This window comes from Acomys russatus, chromosome 25, assembly GCF_903995435.1.
Source record: "Acomys russatus chromosome 25, mAcoRus1.1, whole genome shotgun sequence".
Lineage (NCBI taxonomy): Eukaryota > Metazoa > Chordata > Mammalia > Rodentia > Muridae > Acomys > Acomys russatus.
The window spans coordinates 3,242,501-3,265,654 of record NC_067161.1 but is presented as its reverse complement, the minus strand read 5'-3'; the positions used below and the strand labels follow the sequence as shown (position 1 = coordinate 3,265,654).

The following is a 23,154-nucleotide window of genomic DNA, read 5'->3' as shown; positions in this document are numbered from 1 at the left end:
GGCTGGTTTCTCCCTGTAGCTGGCTACATTATCTCCTGTAGGCCTATTTCTTAACCTTTACCTCTGTAAATCCAATTTTAGTTCTTCTGGTATCTCAGAGTCTTACACTGACCACATGGGCCACTCTTCTTTGTGCTATATTGTATGTCACGGCAAAGTTCCTGTGGATGGATCCTTGCTTGTTCCAGGTGTCTGTGAATGCATCACACTCAAGTCAACACCCTCATACATGTTACTTCAGCTGCCTAAGCAAATTCATGGCAGACACAACAGAGCTTTCTTATTTTATTTTACCTTTGAGTGTGTGCTTCTCTCTGTGTGTATATGTACATATATGTGAAGACGCACTCAGAGTCCAGAAGCAGGCATTGGGGAGGAGAAAGAAAAGGAAGGAGAGGTTGGAGCCATGAGGGGAGACCAGGAAACATCAAGAGAAATGAACCTGGCCTAGGAGATGATTTAAAACAAGGATAATGTGGGAAAACAGAATGGGAAGAAACTATACTAGCATGGAGGCTTAGGATGGAGTAATTATTGTGCAGCATTGTGCTAATTCAACAGATCCTGGTCTTTCTGTGTGGTTACTTGAGCATAAATCTGGTTAAAGATGCAGGCAGTGGTGGTGCACGCCTTTAATCCCAGCACTCAGGAGGCAGAGGCAGGCAGATGGCTGTGAGTTTGAGGCCGGCCTGGTCTACAAGGTGAGTCCAGGACAGCCAAGGCTAACACAGACAAACCCTGTCTCAAAACAAAAAACAAAAAACAAACAACAACAACAACAACAACAAAACCTAAATCTGGTTAAGGAGAAACAGCTGATTTCACTAAAATAACAATAAATATTAAATATTCAACACCAAAGCTACTTGAGTATCTTAGTTAGGGTTTCATTACTGTGGAGATGCCATGACCACAGCAACTCTTTTATTTATTTGCATTTTTGTTTGTTTGTGTTTGCTTTTGCTTTTCTTTTCTTTTTCTTTTTTTTCCAAGACAGTTGTTTTTGCTTTTCAAGACAGGGTTTCTCTATATAACAGCTCTGGTTGTCCTGGAACTTGCTTTGTAGACCAGGCTGGCCTTGAACTCACAGCAATCCGCCTGCCAACTGCCTGGCTTATTTTTTGCTTTTTTGAGACAGGGTTTCTATTGTAGTCTTGGCTGTCCTGGACTGGCTTTGTAGAGAGATCCTCTGCCTCCCAAGTGTTGGGATTAAAGGTGTGCACCACCATACCCGGCGACCACAGCAACTCCTATAAAGGAAAGCATTTAATTGGGGCTGGCTTACATGCAGAGGTTTAGTTCGTTACTGCCGTGGAAGACATGGTGCTAGAGAGGTAACTGAGAGGTCTACATCTGGATCCACAGGCAGCAGGAAGAGAGAGACACTGGGCCTGGCTTGAGGACTTGAAGCTTCAAAGCCATCCCTGGTGACACACTTCCTCCAACAAGGTCACACCTACTCCAACAAGGTCACACCTCCTAATAGCACTGTTCCCTGGTGACTAAGCATTCAAATCTATGAGTCTATAGGGGCCCTCCCTATATCTGAACTACATAGGAAGAAAAGGACTTATTTCACTCACAGTTCTGTATTGTCAAAAGCAGTGAGAGCAGGATACATGCAGAGCAGGAGCTTGGAGACAGGAGCTGATGCAGAGGCCATGGAAGGGTGCTGCTTACCGACTTCCTCCTCATGGCTTGCTCAGCTTACTTTGTTATAGAACCAAAATCCACTATCCCAGGCATGGCACCACTCACAATGGGCTGCACCCTCCCCCATCAATCAATGCCTTATAGGTTAGCCTACAGCTGGGTCTTATGGAAGCATTTTTTTCTTAATTGAGGTTCTCTCTTCTCAGATGACTTTATTTTATTTATTTATTTTTTGGGGACAGGGTTTCTCTGTATAGCCTTGGCTGTCCTGGACTTGCTTTGTAGACAAGGTTGGCCTTGAACTCACAGAGACCCATCTGCCTCTGCTTCCAAGTGCTGGGATTAAAGGCGTGCACCACCACACCAGCTTTCAGATGACTTTAGATTGTATCAGGCGGGCATACAATTAGCCAGTGTGGTGGCACAGGACTTTAATCCCAGCACTTGGGAGGCAGAGGCAGGTGAGTTGCTGTGAGTTCGAGGCCAGCCTGGTCTACAAAGTGAGCCCAGGACAGGCAAGGCTAAACAGAGAAACCCTTCCCCAAGAAACAAAACAAAACAAAATTAGCCAGTACATCCCCTCCCAAGGTATATGGAAGCTCTGGCTTTCTTGTCTCCTCCTGACTTCCGGGGCATGCTTCACACTGAGTGCCTCCTCACTCTGACATTACAGATCGCATAGGCCCCAACATATGTTCATAAGTCATCAATCCAGGTCTCTAAGCATTTTCTGGGGGATGGTAAAGGCTCATCTCTTTTCGTGGATGCATGCTGGCTTGCTGTTTCACTTTATTTTTTGAGACAGGGTCTCTCTATGTAGATCTGGTAGATGAGTCTGGCCTTGAATTCATAGAGATGGGCCTGCCTCTGCTTCCAGAGGGCTGGGAGTAAATGTGTGCGCCACCACACACAGTCAGAATGGCTCTAATTGTCAATGGCCCCAAATGACCCTCATTTCAAACCTCTTGCTTTTTTTTTTTTTTCCAGACAGGGTTTCTCTGTGTAGCCCTGGCTGTCCTAGACTCACTTTGTAGACCAGGCTGGCCTCGAACTCACAGAGATCCACCTGCCTCTGCCTCCCTGAGTGCTGGGATTAAAGGCATCTGCCACTGTACCTGGCTCAAGCCTCTTGCTTTAACCCCAACTGCCAAAGCATAACTGGTAGTCATATAATCCAGTCCGTCTCCTCTTCTATCAGTCACTCCCACTGCTGGTCACAGGCTGCAGCTTGCTTTCCCTGTTGACTCTTAAGTGTGTAAGGGATGCAGCCCTCAGCCTGTACATCTCCTATGGCGTAGTACAGGCCACAAATAGATGCTTCATCAATGGCTGCTGCACTTTCTGCTCGATGCTCCAGGCTTGTCCACATCATGCAACTGTTACCTGGGTGAGAATGTTCTTCTATAAATAGGCAGTTTCTGTTTCAGGCCTGCTCTGCTGTGATAAAGCCCCTCCGATGCTCCACCCAAGCCTTTTAGGGACAGAGGACTAGAGAGAGAGCTATTCAAATCCTCCACCACAATACCTGCGGCCCTCCTTGACATCCCTGCCCGCTGCACTCGGGGAGTGATTCCTGAGAACTGGCTTGTCCCTCTGTGCTGTTCTGTTTGCTGGCAATCGCACTCCACATGGCTCGGCAGTGTTTCCACAGTGAATATTTTGACAGTCTGCTGCATGCTTGCAAACCTTGTCACCTTCGGTGTTCCAACCCTCCTGCGCCCTGTCAGCCTTACTGTAATCCACGTAAGTGAGACTCTTCAGCAGCTGCTGCCTGGTGGGAAGCAATCCTTTTGATAGATAGTGCCTTTATCTACCAGAGGGAAATGCTGTGGAGAGGATGGTGAGATTGTTTCATTTCGTTTTCCTGAATCAAAACCAGAAAGGAAATAGAACAATAGTTTGTCTCCTGGAGCAAAAGAATTATTCAGAACCAAACCTAATTTTATTCATCAGCTTCCCCCCCCCCCCCCATCTCTCTCTCTTGATTTTCAAAACAGGGTTTCTCTGCATAGGCCTCGCTGTCCTGAAACTCTCTTTGTAGACCAGGCTGGACTCGAACTTACAGAGATCCACCTGCCTCTCGAGTGCTGAGATTAAAGGTGTGTGCCACCACACCAGGCTATTCATCAGCTCTTAATTAAATGGCATTTAGCATGTCCCCATGTTGGGGAGGCCCGATGGCACTGGGAGGAAGGATAGCAGACTACCAAGAAGAAACTTGATACCCTAGCATCTTATTCAAGGGGAGGAAGTCCCCATCAGTCACAGTCATAGGGAAGGGGAATGGGGTGAAAGCGGGAGGGAGGGAGGAATGGGAGGATGCACGGGATGGGATAGCAATTGAGATGTAATATGAATGAGTTTATTTTTCAATTAAAAAAAAAAAAAAAGAATTAAATGGCATTTAGAATTTAAAATGTTGGTGAAACCAGGGACGGGTAGTCCGTGCCTCTAAGGCACTGCTTCTCAACCTTCCTAAGGCTGCAACCCTTTAATACAGTAGTTCCTCATGCTGTGGTGACCCCAACCATAAAAGTATTTTCATTGCTACCTCATAACTAATTTTTCTGCTATTATAAATCATAATGTAAATATCTGACATCCAGGATATCTGATATGTTTAGCTCCCCCAGAGAGGTTGCGGCCTCTAGGCTGAGAATCACACACATTTGAGGTTAGCCTGGACTGCGTAGGGAATTACAGCTTGGGCTAGAATGGGCTCTTGTCTCAAAGACAACAACAGGAGCTGTAAATGAGGCGCTACAGTGCCTGGCTAGCATGCGCACAGCCCTGGGCTCTCCCCGGCAGTGTGAATGGCCACGGTGCTGCAGCTCTGTAATTGCAGCACAGATGTAGGAGGGAGAGACTGGAGACCAGAAGCTCAAGGTCGTCTTCGGCTATGGAGGAGTTTGAGGCCCTCCTGAGCTACATGAGACTTTGTCTCAAAAAGCACCCCTAAAAGTAAGATGCTTCATGGGCCTGGTGGTGCATGCCTTTAATCCCAGCACTGGGGAGGCAGAGGCAGGCAGATTGCTGTGAGTTCGAGGCCAGCCTGGTCTACAAAAGTCAGTCCAGGATGGCTAAGATAACATAGAGAAATTCTGTCTCGAAAAACCAAAAAACAAAACAAAACACCCAAAAAACAAAAAAACAAAACCAAAAACTGAAAAGTAAGATGCTCATGAATACGCAGCAGGGGAGTTGTCTGTTAGAAAACTCGTGGTTGGTGTGAATACTGAGCTCTGGCTTCATATCTCTGTCATTCTTTTAATAAAGGCATGACCAGTTCAGTGAAAGGGACATATACTGATCTCTGGACATTCCTGGGCTTGACCTTGATCATTTCTTTGGTACTTTTCACACTCGCAATCTTGCTGAGGAAGATGAACCCTGAAGCTCTGAAGGCCAAACTTCAAAACCCAGGTCAGTTTGATGGTGAATCTTTGAAATCTATTTCTGTAAGAGTGGCTCTTCCAAGTTTCATTTCCTTTTCTTTTTTTAACTTTGACTTTTTTTTTTTTTTTTTTGTTACAGCACTTTCAAATCTGTTAGTGGGCTGGGTGTGGTGGCACAAGCCTGTCATCTTAGCACCTGGGTAGTGGATGCAGGGGGGCCAAAGGGGTCAAAGGCATCTACATATAGAGTTTGAGGTCAGCTGGGGCTACATGAGACCATGTTTCAAAGCAAAACATTAAAACAATAACAACAACAGGGCGTGGCACATTGGTGCATGCCTGTAATCCCGGCACTGGGGAGGCAGAGGCAGGTGTCTCCCTGTGAGTCCAAGGCCAGCCTAGTCTACAAAGTGAGTCCAGGGCAGCCAAGGCTACAGAGAGAAGCCCTGTCTTGTAAAACAAAAACAAAACCAAAACAAAAAATCCCAATAATGGGCTGGAGAGATGGCTCAGAGGTTAAGAGCACTGGCTGCTCCTCCAGAGGTCCTGAGTTCAATTCCCAGCACCCACACAGTGGCTCACAGCCACCTATAATGTGATCTGATGGCCTCTCCTGGCCAGCAGGTGTGCATGCAGGTAGAACACTGTATACATAATAATAAATAAATAAATCTTTAAAAAAATCCCAACAACAACAACAAAAGCAAAACAAAACACCAAACTGTCCCCCTCAAACAAAACATAACAAACACAAAAAATGGCATTGACACCTACTTTTCATGTCTCCTTTCAATGCCCATTTCCTGTAGAAGAACTTAAGTTCTGAACATGGCTGTTCTGGCAAAAGATCACATCCAAATACCTTCTAGGTCTGTGTGATCCAGCTGGAATACTGACACACCTTTAACCTCTGGAGACAGAGGCAAACAGATCTGAGTTCAAGGCCAGCCTGCTATAGAGCAAGTTTCAGGTAAAGAAAAGTTTAGGTCTGGATGTGGTGGTGCGTGCTTTTAATCCCAGCACTTGGGCTGGAAAGATGGCTCAGCTGTTAAGAGCACTGACTGCTCTTCCAGAGGTCATGATTTCAATCCCCAGCAACCACATGGAGGCTCACAACCATCTATAATGTGATCTGATTCCCTCTTCTGTACATGCTGCCAGAGGGCTGTATACATAATAATACAAAAAAAATCTTTAAATTAAAAAAAAAGTGATCAGTTACCTTTAAAAACAAACAAACAAACAACAAAAAACAAAACAAAACAAAACAAAAAGCCCAGCATTCAGGAGACTGGCAAGCAGATGTCTGAGCTCTGGTCAGACAGTTCAGTTCGGTTGATAGTGAGATGAGAGGCAGTGCAGTGGCGTTGAGTTCAGGGCAGTTTGCTCACTTTGTGGAACTCAGAGACAGTTTTACTGTGAGAGTTTTACAGAGACAGGTTGCAGATAGAACAAGCTGGACACAGGTGAAGACAGAAGGAGCCAGAGAATGAGAAGGAGCCAGAAGATTAGACCGTATTGCCAAAGTTAGTATGAAAAGCAGAGCAATTCAGTCAGAGGCTGAGGGAGAAGCCAGACTGAATCAATCAATTTAGAGAGGCGTTTGAGCCGGACAGCTCAGTTGAACCTCCAGCCAGAGTTCAGAAAGAATGAGAAAGGGTGAGCTTATTCAGCAGTAAGTCTGAGAGGCAGAAAACATCCTAGGTCTAGATTAGATTGTAGAGAGGCTGGAAGCTTCTAGGTCTAGGCATAGGTTAGCCGACAGAGAAGACAATTGAATCAGGCTACAAGTTATTTTTACAAGTTTGCCCCACTTTTCCTTTTGGTAACTGCTTTTGAGGCTTCCTTGGGAAGTGTCTTTGAAGTCAGCACACTGATGATACTGTGTTGTCACACACTGCTAGCCAGGCCTGGCACTCTCAGGCTAAGTGTATTTGGCAAGATCCCTGGCCATGCTTTTAATACAATTATAAGCACTGTTTGCCTGTGAACATTTTTACTGCTCAAGTGCTAAAAATGAATAACCAGTCACTTCTGCTTCACTGACCGTCTCCAGAATAATTATTAAGCAAGAGAGTGCCAGTCTCAGAGAAGTAGGTGCTTGACTCAAGGGTCTCTCAGGCTAAAAATATTTTTATAGCAGTCTTCTTTGTGATCCGATTCTCAGACACACGGTAGCTACTGTCCTGCATCTTTAAAAATTTTTTTTAATTAATTTTTTTCTCTTGGTGTGCGTGGTGCATGAAGGTGAGGATGCACATGTAAAGGTGACAGTGGGACATCAGATCTCTTCTTCTATGCCTCTCCACCCTTGCCATGAGGCAGGACCTCTGGGTGGAACAGGAGCATGCTGTTCTCCCATCTCTGCCTCTGGGAGGTTACATGCTGGGGTTACAGGCATGTGTCTGTTACCTTTGTGCTAGAGAGTTAAATTCAGGTCCTCATGCTTGGAGCTGAGGTTCTTCTCTTTTCTTTCTTCTTTCTTTCTTTTTTCTTTTTTTGAGTCAGCGTCTCTCTGTGTTAGCCTTGGCTGTCCTGGACTCACTCTGTAGACCAGGCTGGTCTCGAACTCACAGCGATCCGCCTGCCCGAGTGTTGGGCTTAAAGGTGTGCGCCACCACGCCCGGCCATGGGGCTGAGGTTCTTTTTTTTTTTTTTTTTTTTTTTTTGGTTTTTCGAGACAGGGTTTCTCTGTGTAGCCTTGGCCATCCTGGACTCACTTTGTAGACCAGGCTGGCCTCGAACTCACAGCGATCCGCCTGCCTCTGCCTCCCGAGTGCTGGGATTAAAGACGTGCGCCACCACGCCCGGCTGGGGCTGAGGTTCTTGAACCACTGAGCTGTCTTCCCACTCCTCATCCTGCTTCTCTGCACTTGTTTTCCATGCACGATCCGCAAAGCCCCTCTCCCATTTGCTTTCTAGTGCAGCAGAGGGGCGGCAAGAGCAGTCAGTCATCCTAACCGCTAAGCCACCTCTTCAGCCTTAGAATGGATGTTTTTTTTAAACATACAAATTATACATATATAAGGTACATGACATAATATTCTGATTACAGACACATAAGGAAACAGTGACTACAGTCAAACATCCACATTTTACATAGTTGACTGTTTCTGGTGATGGGGTCTCCTGTACCACATGCTGGCCTGGGACTATGTAGCTCAGGATGATGTTCATGCCGCCATCTCTGCAGGTGTGCACCATCAGGCCTGGTTTGTGAAGTTCTGGGGACTGAGTGCAGAGCCTCTTGTGCATGCTCCCTGGGTGAGCACTCCGTCAACTGAGCCCCATGCCCTAGCCTGCACCGTTCCTCCTGGTGGCCGGGCTAGCTGGAATGTGCTCTGCTATTTCCTGCACCACTGTGTTATCCAGTCATCCTGTCCCTTGCTGGTTCTACAGATTCCGCTGATGTAACTGCGGCTTTGGGCTTCTGACCGGCTGCTTTTCCTCTCCCTACCTCCTTGCCTCTGGTAGCCACCTCTCTGCTGCTGTTCTGTACATGGCTCCTTAAGGTCCACATGGAAGTGCGGTTGGGTAGGCCTTCTTTTTTCATGCTTCGTGTATTTCTAGAGCAACGCTGACTTAGATGCTTTATTAGTTATTTTTTTATATATATGGATGTTTTGCCTCATATGTGCTTGTGTGTCACAGGCATACATTGACCCCAGAAGCGAGAGTCTCCTGGGACTGGAGTTACAGACAGTTGTGAGGGACCAAGCGAGTGCTGGGAGTTGAACTCATGTCTTCTGCAAGAGCAGTAGTGGTCTTAGTGGCTAAGCCATTTCTCTAATCCCCTGAAAGAAATGTTTTCAGATGATAAAGTTGCACTGCAGAATGTTGGGAAGTAGAAGCTTAATCTTTTCTGAGAGAGAGAGAGAGAGAGAGAGAGAGAGAGGGTAGGCTCATGCCACAGCATGTGTGGAGGTCAGAGGACAACTTTCAGGAATCATGTCTCATCTTCCACTTTGTTTGAGGCAGGGTCTCTCTTGTTTTTTTATACATTGATACAATTTCCAGGGTAGCTGGTCTTCAAGTGTCTGGGGCAATTCTGTCTCCGGCTCTAACCTCACTATTGAGCTGGATTGCAGCTGCCTGCTGCTGCACCCCATTTTTGATGTGGGTTCTGAATTAAAGTGACTGTGATGTGACTCCTCCTACGATGATAATAGATTGTAAAACCCCTTCTGTGTTCTTCCCCCTTCTGGTACCGGAGATTGAGCTCAGGACCTTTCTTGAACAGGCTGGCTCCAAACTCTTTGTGCCTCAGCCTCCTGAGTGGCTGGGTCACAGGTATGGGCCACCATGCTCAGCTTTTGCTTCGGTATTCTAGAATGTCACTCACAGGCTGACTCTGATGTGCTGTGACGTATGGTAATTGCCTGTGGAAGATGAGGTCAAATCCTCAGACCTCGGAAGAGTTGAGCATTTGGTAATAAGTACACGGACTAGTCCACTTTGTGGCTGTACCAATAAGGGTGCCCAGCAGGTGTGTGGAGGTAGCATCTGCTTTCTTTGATTCCAGCCCATTGTCTCCATGCCTCTCCTGTTGTCACACTTTGTAGCTTATTTTATTCAGTCTGGCTGTGTAGATTCTCAGGTGAAACTGCCTGGGTTTTAGATATGGTCAAATAAGACAAGATTTAAAAACTCCATATTCCCACATAGCAGCCTGCCTCAGGGCCGTGCATGGCTGGGGTCTCAGTTGGTGACTCTTGGTGGAGGAGCATGTTCTTGGCTTTGTGCTGCTTGTGTCCTGCCATGTGTGGCTCGACAGTACCACTGGGCCCTTCTGGTGAATGCCTGTTTCTGTGTCACCAGGATCGGTTCTGCTGGACAAGGCCAACACTGCCCCGACTGAGAGCAGGGCTGGCGATGAAAGGACTCCTCCCCAGAGCCTGGAGTACACAGTGGAAGAGTGCTCCTGTGAGGACTGTGCCAAGAGCGACCCCACCGTCGATTCTGACCATCTCTTCCCACTTCCAGCCATGGAGGAGGGTGCGACCATTCTTGTCACCACAAAAACGAGTGGCTATGGCAGGAACATGCCAACTGCTTTGGAAAGTGTCCCAGGGCTGGAGAAGTCACCTCTTTCTAGATAGTGACCTTTCTGATGGTATGAGCCACTGTGAGAGCCTTTGTCAGAAGAAGAGCTTGCTTTAGATGTCCTCAGGGTGATGGTCTTTCCACCCAGAATACAGCCGTTTGTCCTTTAATCCTGGTTTTGTGGTTGAATTTTTGATTCTCTAAACCAAAACCAAAACCAAAACCAAAACCAAAACTAGGCTGTAGTGGCTCACGGCTTTAATCCCAACACACAGGAGTCAGAGGCAGCTGGATCTTTGTGAGTTCAAAGCCAGCCTGGTGTACAGAGCTAGCTCCGGGACAACCAGGGCTACACAGAGAAACCCTGTCTTGGAAAACATAACAAACCAAAAGCTTTCTGTCATGTTTTTACTGAGGCACCCGCAGACATGGTGTATTTCAGGACAAACTAGACTCTCCTGCAGCCAGGCTAATTCTGTGTGCCGTGCACAGGCTCTTTAAGCTCCCAGATTATGGAGGCAGCAGGCGTTAGCATGCTCATAGAAACACATGGATCACTGCTAACTGTGACAAACATGAACTGGGACTGTTTTCAGCTCAAGGGTGTGCAATCACCCAGGTAAGCTTAATGGTGCCAGAGACCGCTCTAAGTAATTTGACACATACAAAATACTGTAAGGAAGGCAGACCATTATTACGTCCATCTTACAGATGCTGTAGTCATGTGGCGTACTGGTAGAATAATTGCCTAGCATGTTCAAGGTCCTAGGTTCAATCTCCAACTTATGCACGCACACACACACAGAAAGAGAGAGAGAGAGAGAGAGAGAGAGAGAGAGAGAGAGAGAGAGAGAGAGAGAGAGAGAGAGGCGAGAGGAGAGGAGGAGTGAGAGAGAGGAGGGAGAGAGGCGAGGAGAGAGAGAGAGAGAGAGAGAGAGTTTCAGAGCAAGAGAGCAGGTAATAGCCAGTGAGTGAATGTCTTACTTTGACAAAGAAACCGTAACAAGACACTTGAGGCTTCATAATGTATAAAGTGCTGAAAGGTATCACTTTCCTGATAGGCTAGCCTTGAACTCTTGATTCTCCTGTCTCAGTCTCTGGATTGGGATTTTAGGTATGTATCACCTATACCACACCTGGTCTGCCCCAGTTGTGGAGCTGGTTGTGTCCTAAAAGGGTGAAAGGTGGAAGACTTTAGCTGAACCCATGTGGAATCTCTGTAGGGCTTTTTGTACTACTCCAGCTCCCAGTACGCTTCTCCCGCATCCTTGGCTGGACCTCAGTTCTGGTGGATGTCTTCTTCCCGGTGTTTATCCCGTGAAGTCCCGGGTCTCCTCCCCGCCACTCCACAGCCTCGACTCGCGGGAGTATTTTGGTTCCGGGTCGGGAGGCGGGCCTTTGGAGGGCCCTTGCTTCCGGGGCGGGGCCAGCGGGCGGGGCGCGCTCTCTCCCGGCCTGTGTGGAGCTCGGCGGCTGCAGACGCGGCGGCGGCGGCGGCAAGGCAGGCGGCGTCGGCCCCGAGAGAGGCAACATGAGCGGTGAGTGGCGGCCCCGCTGCTGTCACCCGCCCGGCGGCGCCGCTGCAGCCGCACGCTCCGGGCCCGGTGTCCTCCGCACCCTGCAGACCCGCCGCGGGTTCCCTCGCAGGCTCCGAGCCCTGGCCCCCGGTCTCCTGCACAGCTCTCACTTTACCCAGGCTGGCGGTCCTGTCCTTTCGCCTCATGACTGACAGCCAACTCCTAGAGCAGAGCTTGCTACCCAATTCTTCCCAGACCCACCCAGCCCGCCTGCCCCTTGGATAGATTACCACACCCGGGATTCTCAGATCGCTGGTGCTTGCCCCTGTGACTCTTGAGATCCAGCCTTAGTTACCTGTCCCTGGCTTTCAGTTATTCTCCGGTCCAGGTCTCTTATCCCTAGTGATAAAGAACATCTCTAGACTCTGGGTTTGCTGACCCGGAACCCCCCCTGTCCAATAGCAAACCAGAGCAGCAGCTCCCGGTCTCCAGTGGGCTCGGTGTTACGACCGCTTTGTCTTCCATCCCTCTTATTCCCTGCACCTGTGTCCCCCGAGCCGGCCCATTAGGTTCTCAGCTTCCCTCTCCCGGCTGTGCCGTTTTCATGTGGGCTGTTGCTTCATGCTCCAGCTGTCTGCATTTCTTCCCTTAGCTCATCGTCTGTTGTGTCCTGCGTCCCTTCTTGCCCAATGCTGAACCTAAATGGGGTTGATGCCTTGCCTAAACCAATACCACCAGCGGGGGGTGCGGTGGGGGGGGGAGCGGAGGTGGAGCGGGTGGGGAGGCTGGAAGTGAGAGGAAGGTGGGTGTGGACAGCTTGTGCTCAGAGATACTGAAGTTTAGTCCCTTGAGTCTGAGTCTGTCTCCATCCTTGCCTCCCTCTGAAGAGTCCTGATGATGTTTCGGTGCTAAGTCATTCCTGGGTGTTGCGTGTGGAGATGGGAGTGACTCAGGGAAGCCTTGTGTCCGGCTGTTGACTCTCTCGCTGGTCACAGGGATCTGGGTTCCTTTAGGAGGACCCGCCTACCCTCATAGTTTCTGGTCCCCCCCCCCCCCCCACTGTGCAGTTGAAGTTTAGAGTCCCGGCACCCAGCCTCTAGCCTTTCATTCAGGTGTTTCAGAGGTGGAGAGAGTGCTAGGGCAAAGGATCAAGGGAAAGCCTTCATTTTTAGCTTTTAAGTTGTTTCTGTGCATCTTTAAATGGATGTTAGATACTTTTTGTTTTTGAAGAGCAAGGTTTATGGAACTGTAGTCTTATTGAAGGGGCGGGTGGTGGGGTTTTCCAGTTTACCTGCATCCGCTAAAGTAAATCACCGGGTGTAATGAAGGTTTCAGATCCTTGACCACTGATGATACAGCCAAGATGTGCGCTGGCATCCACCAAGAGCCTGATGTATTGGGTTCAAATCCTAGTTCTCCTACATAAAGCTGTATAATTTTAATTAACTTAGTATGTATATGCACATGTGTGTGTGCAGGTATGTTTGTATGTGCGTGTGTCTAGGAGGGCCAGAAGTCAGCGCTGGGTGTCTTTCTCTACTGTCTGTTGAGATAGGGCTTCTCACTGGTCCCTGAGCGCACCATCCCAGCTAGCCTGTCTGGCCCCAGAGTCTTGCGAAGCCTCCTGCACCTGCCTCAGCCCACCAGTGCTGGAGTTATAAGCATGTACTACTACATGCCAGGCTTTTACCGTGGGTGCTGGGGACCCTGACTCACGTCCTCATGCTTAAGCAGCAGCCAACACTTTACTGAGGGCTGAGCCACCTCTCCAGCCTTTAAAGCTGCATAAGTTAGAGTAACTAAGAGGAAGTCTCGCACAATGGGCATGCGCAGTAGCATCTGCCTCAGAGAGAGTAAAGACTTCAGGTTGCTCAGGACTCATTGTTACTGTTTCCATATGGACTGGGGACTGGGGACACGGGTGGGCACTAGGTGTTCTGAAATGCTTTGTGATGATGACGGATAAAGCCACAGCCTCATATATGCTGGACCTGTGTCCTGTCACTGAAGACACCTTAGTTTTAACCTTTCCCTTTTGGTTTTGTTGTTCTTGTTTTTGTTTTTTTTGAGCCAAGGTTTCTCTATGTAGCCTTGGGTGTTCTGGACTCACTTTGTTGACCAGGCTGACCTTGAACTCACATAGATCCCCCTGCCTCTGCTTCCCTGAGTGCTGGGATTACAGGCATGCACCACCACGCCCAGTTAAACCTTTCTTTTTAATGTGACAAAGGGCCTGCCGTAGACTCAGATTTCTGGAGTAGAAATTCTTTTACTTTCATTAGAGGAGGAGCTGAAATTGAGAAACGAAAGGAAATTGATCCGTTTATCTTTCAAGGAGACACTTAACATTTGCGGCCAACTGATGGCCTGAGTTTGGGACCCATATGGTGGAAAGAGAGAACTGACACCTGCAGGTTGTCTTCAACCTCAACAGAAGCACTGTGACACACATGTGCACACACAAAGGAAATAAATAGAAATGTAATTAAAATAGAAACACTGTGGCACACATGTGCACACACAAAGGAAATAAATAGAAATGTAATTAAAATAGAAACACTGTGACACACATGTGCACACGCAAAGGAAATAAATAGAAATGTAATTAAAATAGAAACACTGTGGCACACATGTGCACACACCAAGGAAATAAGTAAAAATGTAGTTAAAGCAGAAACACTGACACATATGAATACACAAACACAAAGAAAATAAATAAAAATGTAAATAAAGCAGAAATACTGTGGCACACATGTGCACACACAAAGTAAATAAATAAAAATGTAATTAAAATAAACACTGTGACACACATGTTCACACAGAGTAAATAACTAAAAACATAATTAAAACAAACACTGGCACACATATGCACACACACACACACACACACACACAAAAATGGAAATAAAAATTGAAGAAAAGTTTGAGGAAGTTTTTAAAAATTAGATCTACAGCCAAACTAATTATATGCAAGAGGAGACCAAATGCATTTTTTGGAAAGAGTGGCTGGAGGCAGGAGCCTTCTCACTCCCTGGTGCTGGGTGCACACAGCTGTGCGTGTTCTATGCAGATTCTTTGTTCTGTGGTAACTAGGTGCTCAGGGTTAGCCTGTTGTAGCCTGGATTTGGAGTTTCTTTCTTTTTGAAATATTGTCAAATATTCCAAGTGTCAAACCATCACTGATTCAGAAATGATGGCTCAGGGTGGGAAGGAGAGTGCGAGGTCAAACCCAGGCCCTGTTCTGTTGAAAGTGCTCCATGCTGTGTGTAAGTGCAGCGTGTTTTTCATTGTGTCCTGAAACTTATGGTTGAAAGTGGCCCCATCCTCCCTGCCGCTGCGTTGATAATTGATGCGTGATGAAGTTAAGTGCAGGAGGAACTTCCATTCTTCTCAAGGAGAATTTTCATGCCAGGTGTGTGGTAGTGAGTGGCTCCTGTGTGTAATTGCAGCGCTCCCAGCACTCAAGAGACAGGAGGATCACTACAACCTCGAGGTCAGCCTGGTCTCTAGATCAGGTTCCAGGCTAGCCTGTGATACATAGTGTAGCCCTGTCTCAAATAAAGGAAAGAAAAAGGAGTATTTTAGACATTACAAATGTGGAATTGTATAACGAACCACTTTGATTGTTACAGCTTGTGGCTAGCTCAGCTGTGTCCCTGTCAACTTCCTACTTGTCTTCAAAGTGCTATGCCACTTCATCTGCAAATACTTGTATATGTATCTGTCATCTTACATTTAAAAAAGCAATTTATTTTGTGATCCTCTCAGAAACCGGTGGTACCTCAATAGCCCAGCTATCTAATGTTCAAATGTAAGTGTTTGCTGTGTGATTTGTTTTATGGTGTAACTTTACAATTCAGATCTAATGATGGTTTTTCTTTTAATAATTTACATCTCTTTGAAAGAAAATTTAGTTTTGTTTTTTTGTTCTTTTGGTTTTTAGATACAGGGTCTCTCTGTGTAGCTCTGGCTGTCCTGGAACTAACTCTGTAGACAAGGCTGGCCTCGAATCCAAAGATTGGCCTGCCTTTGCCTCCTGAGTGCTGGGATTAAAGGTGTGCACCACCACTGCCCAGTGGGAAAGAGATTTTTAAAGTTTATTTTAGTGTTGTGACAGAGCTGTACAGGCCTCACTGTGGTCAGTATTAGAAAGTTTTCGTTATCTCAGAAAGACAGTCTGGGCTCATTAGCAATCACTGTTTATTTACCGTCCTTTCATTCTTAGGCAGCTAATCTATTCTCTCTCTCTCTCTCTCTCTCTCTCTCTTTCTCTCTCTCTCTCTCCCTCCCTCCCTCCCTATCCCCTCCTTATTCTTTTGAGATATCATCTTACGTATTCCAGGCAGCGTTTTACTTATCATGTACCCCAGAATAGCCTTTAACCTCTGATCTTCCTTGCCTCTACTTCCCAAGTGTGGGGGTGCATACCTGTCACTCTGGATTTTCCTATTCTTTGTATTTTATGGAAATAAATAATAAAACATTTATTTTTGTTAACTAAGCATAATCTCAGGGTCCAGCTGTGGAGCAGCCTAACCTGTAGTTTCTTCTTTCTTATGATGTTCTGCTGTGTGGGCACTGCGCCCATGTTGTCACCAGCAGCACTTGGTTCTTGGAGGGATGCTGCTGTGAACCTCACGTACAAGCTTCCATTCTTGGTGAAGATAGGGAAGAGTGGCCCTGCTGTGTTACATAAACCAGCTGTGGAACCTTGTCTGCTTTTCTGCATCTCTGCTCCCCAACAAGCCTTTGAGAACCTGCTTTCTAGTGGGTGTGAAGTGATACTGGTTTGCGGTTTTGATTTGCATCTTCCTAATGACTAGTCATTTTGAGCATGGCCTCTTGTCTCCACTGGCCAGCTGTATCTTCTCTGGAGAGATAATCTGTTTATATCATCTGTCCATGGAAACATTTTTCATTGTAATATTTTGTGTGTATGGGTATTTTGCCTGCATGTGTACATGTGTACCACATGTGTGTCTGGTGTCTCAGAGCTCAGATGTGGGTATCTGATTTTTTGGAGCTAGAATGACAGCCAGTTGTGAGCTGCCATATAGATACTGGGGATTGAATCTAGGTCCTCTGGAAGCTCAGCCAGTGCTTTTAACTCCTGAGCCATCACTCCATCCCCCATCTGTCCATTCCTCCGTTGACCTATTTGTTTCTCTTTAATGTTGAGTTGCCAGAATTTTGTGTAATTTCCATATATAACTCTTTTATTAGTATGTTTATAAAACTTTGCTTCCATTCTGTGGGTTGTTTTCTTACTCTTTTATTGGGATAGGGTCTTCTGTGGCCCAGGCTGGCTTTGAACTTGATGTGTAGCTGAAGCAGGTCTGGAACTCCTGATCCTCCTGTCTCCACCTCTTATGGGATACAGGATTACAGGTGTGAGCCTCCATGCTGAGGACAGCTTATTTATTTATTTGTTTGTTATGTCATCCTTTGAGGCATAGTGTCTTTGTGTGTATGGAGGTCAGAGGTCAACTTCTGTCTTTCTCAGTCACTTACTCCCTTGTTTTTTTTAGACCAGATCTCTTCCTGAGCTTGCTGCTTTCCAGTTAAGCTAGGCTGACCACCAAACCTCAGGTATCTGCCCTTCTGCCTCAACACCAGGATTACAAGCACTGCCATGCCTGGCTATTTATTTATTTAATTATATTTTGAGACAGAGTCCTAACTATGTAACTGTAGCTGGCATGGAATTCACAGAAGTCCGAACTAAAGGTGTGTGCCACCATGTTTGGCTGGCTTTATTTATTGATTTTAGAATGTGGGTCTTTCGGATCAAGTCAGTTTTTCATGCTTGTACAGCAGGCGCTTTACCGACTGAGACAGCTCCCCAGACTTCACAGTGTCTCAACAAAGGTACATGTGTGTGCGCGTGCACGGTGCCTGCCCCACAGTGTCCTTTTTGAAGACAGTGCCTTGTTTTGTAATCCCGGCTGCCTTCAAAATCCAGATCTTCCTGTAGTGAGATCCTCTGCCTCAGCCAGGCCAGGGATACCTGCTCAGAGTCCCCTCCCTCAAAGTGTCTGCAGTTGTCTCAGAAAGACACGTGCTCTTTTGTCCTGTGGGTTGTTTTTGCAGGGTTTTGCTCATTGCTTCCTTTTGGCGTGGCTAAACATGGTTTTCAGTTTCTTGTATATTCTGTACATTAGCCATTAGACTGCTCTATTCTTGAATTTAAAATGCTTGAGTGAAGCAGAAGTAAGATGTGTTCAAGGCTGAGAGTATTATGTGCGAGTATCCAGGAAATGTAATGGCCCTAGATAATAGTTTATCACCAGGCCAGAAACAATGAAGATGCCCATTGGCGGGGAATGTGTAAACACCGTGTGTATGCCTTTTGAGAGAAAACCTCAGCCAGGTCAAGAAGAAAAGTATAACCCTGGGCGGTCATGGTGCACACCTTTAATCCCAGCACTCGGGAGGCAGAGGCAGGTGGATCACTATGAGTCGGAGGCCAGCCTGGTCTACAGAGCGAGTCTAGGATAGACTTACACACCAACGTAGGACAGTGCACATTAGGTGAAACATCAGTGTTGTGGCAGGGAGGAGCTGGGATGCTGCGGCTCAGTTGGTGGAGTGCCTGCCTGGCATCCCTGAGACCCTGAGTTCCATCTCCAGCCACATTAGCTGGACATGGTGCTGCACGCCAGTAGCTCCAGCGCCCAGGAGGTGGAGGCAGGAGCAGGAGTTCAAGGGAATTTTTTGCCATATAGAGAGTTGGAAGGCAACTTGGTCTACATGAGACTCTGTCATGTAAAACAAAAAACAAAAACCACTCAGAGTATAGAGTTATATGTAAAATATACGCTTCAATGCGGCTTAACATACCCATCCAATACAGCCATTGTGGATTTATATTCGCTTGTAGAAGTAAACAAAATGCCAGCAGGAAAGACGCTTATCCGGCAGAGCCGGGTGGGCCTCTCTTAGGGAAGGAGGGGTCAGATGTCTTCCTGGAGAACTCAGTAGGCAGGACCCTCCACTGTTGGCCTCTAGAAGCCAGGGGAGCGGAGGCTGTTGCTGTTCTCAGCACTGTCTGTCTCCAGCTACATGTGAAAGTCCTTGCTGCATGTTTCCATCAGTAACTCTCCTCTTGGGAATCCCAGGGTTAGAAAAACGCTAGAATCCCTGTTTGAAGGGTAGGAAGCTGGGGCCCGGAAGTCACTGAGCCTGACATGGCCCAGAGAGTAATGACCACTGCTCCCTTCCTCGTGTGTGTGTACATCTTGGCAGTTGTTTATTTTCTGCAAGGTTGAAGGTCACAGTTCTCTCCTTGGCCCTATTCAGTCATGACTTGTACTTGGAATAAAGAATCAGCTGAAACAGTGACTGGAAAGAGAGTGTTTGTGGTTTTAATTCAAACGCTATTAATATCTTTCCTCTTCATGACGTCACAGGACTGGTGTATTATGGTAGAATGTTCGCACTCCCATGTCAGAAGTGCTGTATCAGCTCTGCAGTGCCTCTGACCCCTCCTGCTGGTGTGTGCCTAGGTTCCGAACGCCTAATGAGAACCAAGTTCAAAACACTTGACATTTGGGACTAAAGCTGGGCATGGTGGCACACACTTTCAATCCCAGCAGTCGGGAGGCAGAGGCTGTGAGCTGTGAGTTGAGGCCAGCCTGGTCTATGTAGCAGGTTTCAGGCTAGCAAGGGCTACATAGACTGTTTCAAAGGGGGAAATGCCACGAAGAGGGTGGCTAGGTGAAAATGCGTCAAGGCCTCTGAAATGAAGATACTGAGGGAAGGACTGAAGGGCTGTGCGGTGGCTCAGTGGATGGAACACTTGGCACATTTGCACAAGGCTCTGGTTCCATCCCTAGCGTTGCATAGGCCAGGAGTGGGGTACACACCTGTAGCCCCGGGACTCAGAGCGGGAGATAGCAGGATCAGAAGTTCAAGGTCAGCCTGGGATAAATGAAACACACCCCTTAAAAAAAAAGAAAAAAAAGATTGAGGAACTCTTGCTACCAGCTGAGGCCATTTTCTCATTACCACAGCATTTATGTTTGACTTTCATCTCTGACACTTCCAGGTGAGACCTTGCTCCACGGACTACATGTTGGCCACTCTTAGGAGGGCACAATCCTTTCTGCATGCAGCACACACTTTGTTTGTTTTTGTTTTGAGACAGGGTTTCTCTGTGTAACAGCCTGGGCTGTCCTGGAACTCTCTTTGTAGACCAGGCTGGCCTCGAGCTCAGAGATTAAAGGTGTGCACCACCACACCCGGCCCTGTCGCACACACTTTGAACTATGTATTGTACTTGAGACTTAGTCAGCTCTCTCTGCCCCTGCTTCCTTTCCGTCCTTTTCTTCTACTCTTGTGTTGTGAATACTGGTACGCAGGATAGCGTAGCTGTCTTAGGATTTCATTGCTGTGAAGAGACACCACGACCATGGCAACTCTTAGAAAGGAAAACATAGAATTTTGGATGGCTTACAGTTTCAGAGGTTTAGTTATTATCATCATTGTAGGAAGCATGGCAGTGTGCAGAGGGCATGGCAGCATGCAGAGGGTGTGGCAGCGTGCAGAGGGCGTGGCAGCGTGCAGGCAGACATGGTGCTGAGGTGCTACATATTGATATACAGGCGGCAGAAGGAGACTGTGAGCCACACTGGGCAGTGGAGCTTGAGCATAGGAGACCTCACAACCTGCCCCCACAGTGACACACTTCCTCCAACAAGGCCACACCTACTCCAGCAAGGCACCCTTCCTAAGAGTGCCAAGCATTCAAACACATGACTGTGGGGGTTATATTTACTCAAACCACCACAGTAGCCTTCCTTTCTTTGCCTTATGTCTCTGATGTGATTTCCCAGAGGTGACACTGATTTTTTTTTCCTCCTTGGTTTTTTGAGACAAGGTTTCACCATGTAGCCTTGGCTGTCCTGGACTCACTATGTAGACCAGGCTGTCCTCGAACTCACCATGATCTGCCTGCCTCTGCCTCCCGAGTGCTGGGATTAAAGGTGTGCGCCACCACCGCCTGGCTGACACTGATTGTTTTTGTGCCCAAGCAGTTGTACAAAATGCTGTGAGTGAGGCGAGGGCCCTAGTGGCAACGAGGTGGAGTCAGCTAAGGAAAACAGGCTTTGCTAGAGTACTGGCAGCACGCTGGCCTGATCTCTCTTGGTGGAATGTGGTAGAAGTTGTTTAAGCCAAGGTCTGCTACACAGGAGGGGGGGCCATATGTAGCTTTGTGTAACTGGAAGATTTAGGGCTGTTTATTTGGCTTTAGGCTCAGCTGGATCCAGATTCTCAGGGAGGCAGCAGGACTATACTTCTGTCCCACTCTCCTTCACAGAGCAAGAGGGCTAGCAGCAGCTCTTGGCCACCACCCTGTCGTGACACTGGAGGCAGGAGTACTCCAGGGAAAGTCCAGGGCTGGCTGATCATAGAGCCATCGTGGAACCCAGTCCTGCAGATCCAGTTGGCCAGATCTGTATCATGCACTTAGCCTGCAGTTGTGTGTGTAGTCTTTCTTGGTAAACTGTGTGGAGGAAACATTAGTGTGTGGCATCAGGGAGACATCCCAGGTGTGTTTGTGTGTGTGTGTGTGTGTGTGTGTGTGTGTGTGTGTGTGTGTGTGAGTGTGTGTGAGAGTGTGAGAACAGAGACCTTAATGGGCCAGGGTTTGCCTAGGTTTTGCTCCAGAGAAGCTGAGAGATGCCTTTTACTCAGGGAGGAGAGGCTGTGAGGGAGGAGTTTGGTTGAGAGGTAGGGCAGTGAAGCCTGTGGAGGCAAGGTCCTTGCCTGCCTCTGATTGACACTTGGCCATCCAGGAGCCCTCAGGCCTGGCAGAATGCTTCTTCTGCCACCTCCCCTACCTGCCATGCCTGGGTGCCTTCTTCCCCTGAGGAGGGAGCCATGCTCATCTCATTTATCTTTCTTTTCTTTTTAAGGTTTTATTTTTATATTTTTGAGATTTATTTTATGTATGCGAAGTTACAGGTAGTTGTGCCTGTGTGCATGTGCAAGTGTGTGTGTGTGTGTGTGTGTGTACGCGCGCGCGCGTGCGCGGGCATCCATTCTCTGGCTTGTTAGTGGAGAAGGGTCAAGCATCTTGTGTTTCTGCCTGCCAGTCTGTGCAGAATCCTGTCTGCAGGGCTAGTGGCATATAATCTCATGCAGGAACTAGTGTCCAGAGAAGGGAAGTGACTGCCCTGTCACACGGCAGCAAGCGGCCTGGCTAGGATGAGGGCTCATGTCTTGTGACTTCCTGCTGCATGTTCCTCTCTTCACAGCCAGGGCTTCTCTCTGTACTTCCTGCTGCTGATATGTGGCCTTGGAGCTACCTGTGTGTCCTGCATCTTGAGACTCTCTTCTCAGATCCTTTCAGGGATAAGCCAGGTGGTGGTGGTGCACACCTTTAGTCCCATCACTTGTGAGGCTGTGAGTTCAAGGCCAGCCTGGTCTATAAAGCAGGTTTAGGATAGTGAAGGCTACACAGAGAAACTCTGTCTCGAAAAACAAACAAAAAAATTTTTTTTCAGGGATAAGATGACCACAGGTGCCTTGCTGAGGTCAAGGTAGTCTCATTGGGATTGGGATTGCGTCTCGGCCTCAGGGTGTGTTTTCACAGGTCACGTGAGGACCTGAGTTCAGAAATCTGCCATTCACATAAAAAAGCCAGGTGTGGTGGAGTGCACTCATACTCTAAGCAAGGGGAGGCAGAGATAGCTGGATCTCTGGTGCCCACTGGATGGCCAGCCTAGCCCAACAGGAAGCCCTTTGGTGTTGGAAAGCATATGCACACATGTGTACCTGTACACGCACAAGTCATTACACCCTCCTGAATAGTAGTGACTTGGCACATAGTGACTAGTAGAGTGCCAGTCCCCCAGTGAGATAGAAGAGATAGTTTTTTTTTTCTGATTTGTTTTTATTGTATTTTAGTCACATAAATTTTTGTTATGATGAGAAAAAAATAGTAGCAGTCACTTCCAGTTGTCACTGTCCAGTGTGAGGAATTGTTAGGTCTCATACTTGGAAAAAGGAAGGAAGGAAGCCGTAGTTCCCGTTTTGGAGTTAGGCGTGAGGGCCAGAAGCTAACCCTTCTGCTAAGTGAAGAGAGGGCTGTGGGGAAGCACAGGTGTGAAGGATGTGCCAGGGCCATCTGCACTCTAAAGGCCCCTCCAGATGGCCACTTGCCTGATGAGAATCGGGGTAGGCTTGACCTTACCAAAGACTCTTCCAGAAAAAGCAATTGTTTTCTTGAGTGTCTTTGCTGTGCCTCCATGCCTGGAGGAAGGCAGGCATCTTCATGTGGTGATTCCAACACAGGCTTCAGTGTGCAATGCCATCCATCAAAATCACACTTGCGTCAGTTAGTGCCCAGGTCAAAGCAGCATCTTAACCTGTGGCCTGGGTGAAAGGATGCTCCGTGACCAGCTGCTCTGCTAGTCTGTCTGACGGTCCTTCTGTCTACCTGCACCCCAGCAGACTTCTAGTCCTGTCAGACGGTCCTTCTGTCCACCTGCACCTGCACCCCAGCAGACTTCTAGTCCTGTCAGACGGTCCTTCTGTCCACC

General features: G+C 47.5%; 2 protein-coding genes across 3 annotated transcripts in view; both read left to right on the top strand.

The window, feature by feature from the left end:
- The first annotated feature begins 3,194 nt into the window (after window positions 1–3,194).
- Tnfrsf17 (TNF receptor superfamily member 17) lies at window positions 3,195–10,261 on the top strand. The gene is made up of 3 exons (XM_051167345.1): window positions 3,195–3,396; window positions 4,930–5,076; window positions 9,867–10,261. Exons 1-3 carry the CDS (start codon window positions 3,282–3,284, stop codon window positions 10,145–10,147), a joined length of 543 nt encoding a protein of 180 aa, XP_051023302.1. The 5' UTR covers window positions 3,195–3,281; the 3' UTR covers window positions 10,148–10,261.
- A 1,272-nt stretch (window positions 10,262–11,533) lies between these two features.
- Snx29 (sorting nexin 29) overlaps window positions 11,534–23,154 on the top strand; it is a 386,740-nt gene continuing 375,119 nt past the window's right edge. For both annotated transcript variants that reach the window (XM_051167340.1, XM_051167339.1), the window contains exon 1: window positions 11,534–11,629. In XM_051167340.1, coding sequence (XP_051023297.1) covers window positions 11,623–11,629 — 7 coding nt within the window. In that variant the 5' untranslated portion in view covers window positions 11,534–11,622. The remainder of the gene's footprint in view (window positions 11,630–23,154) is intronic.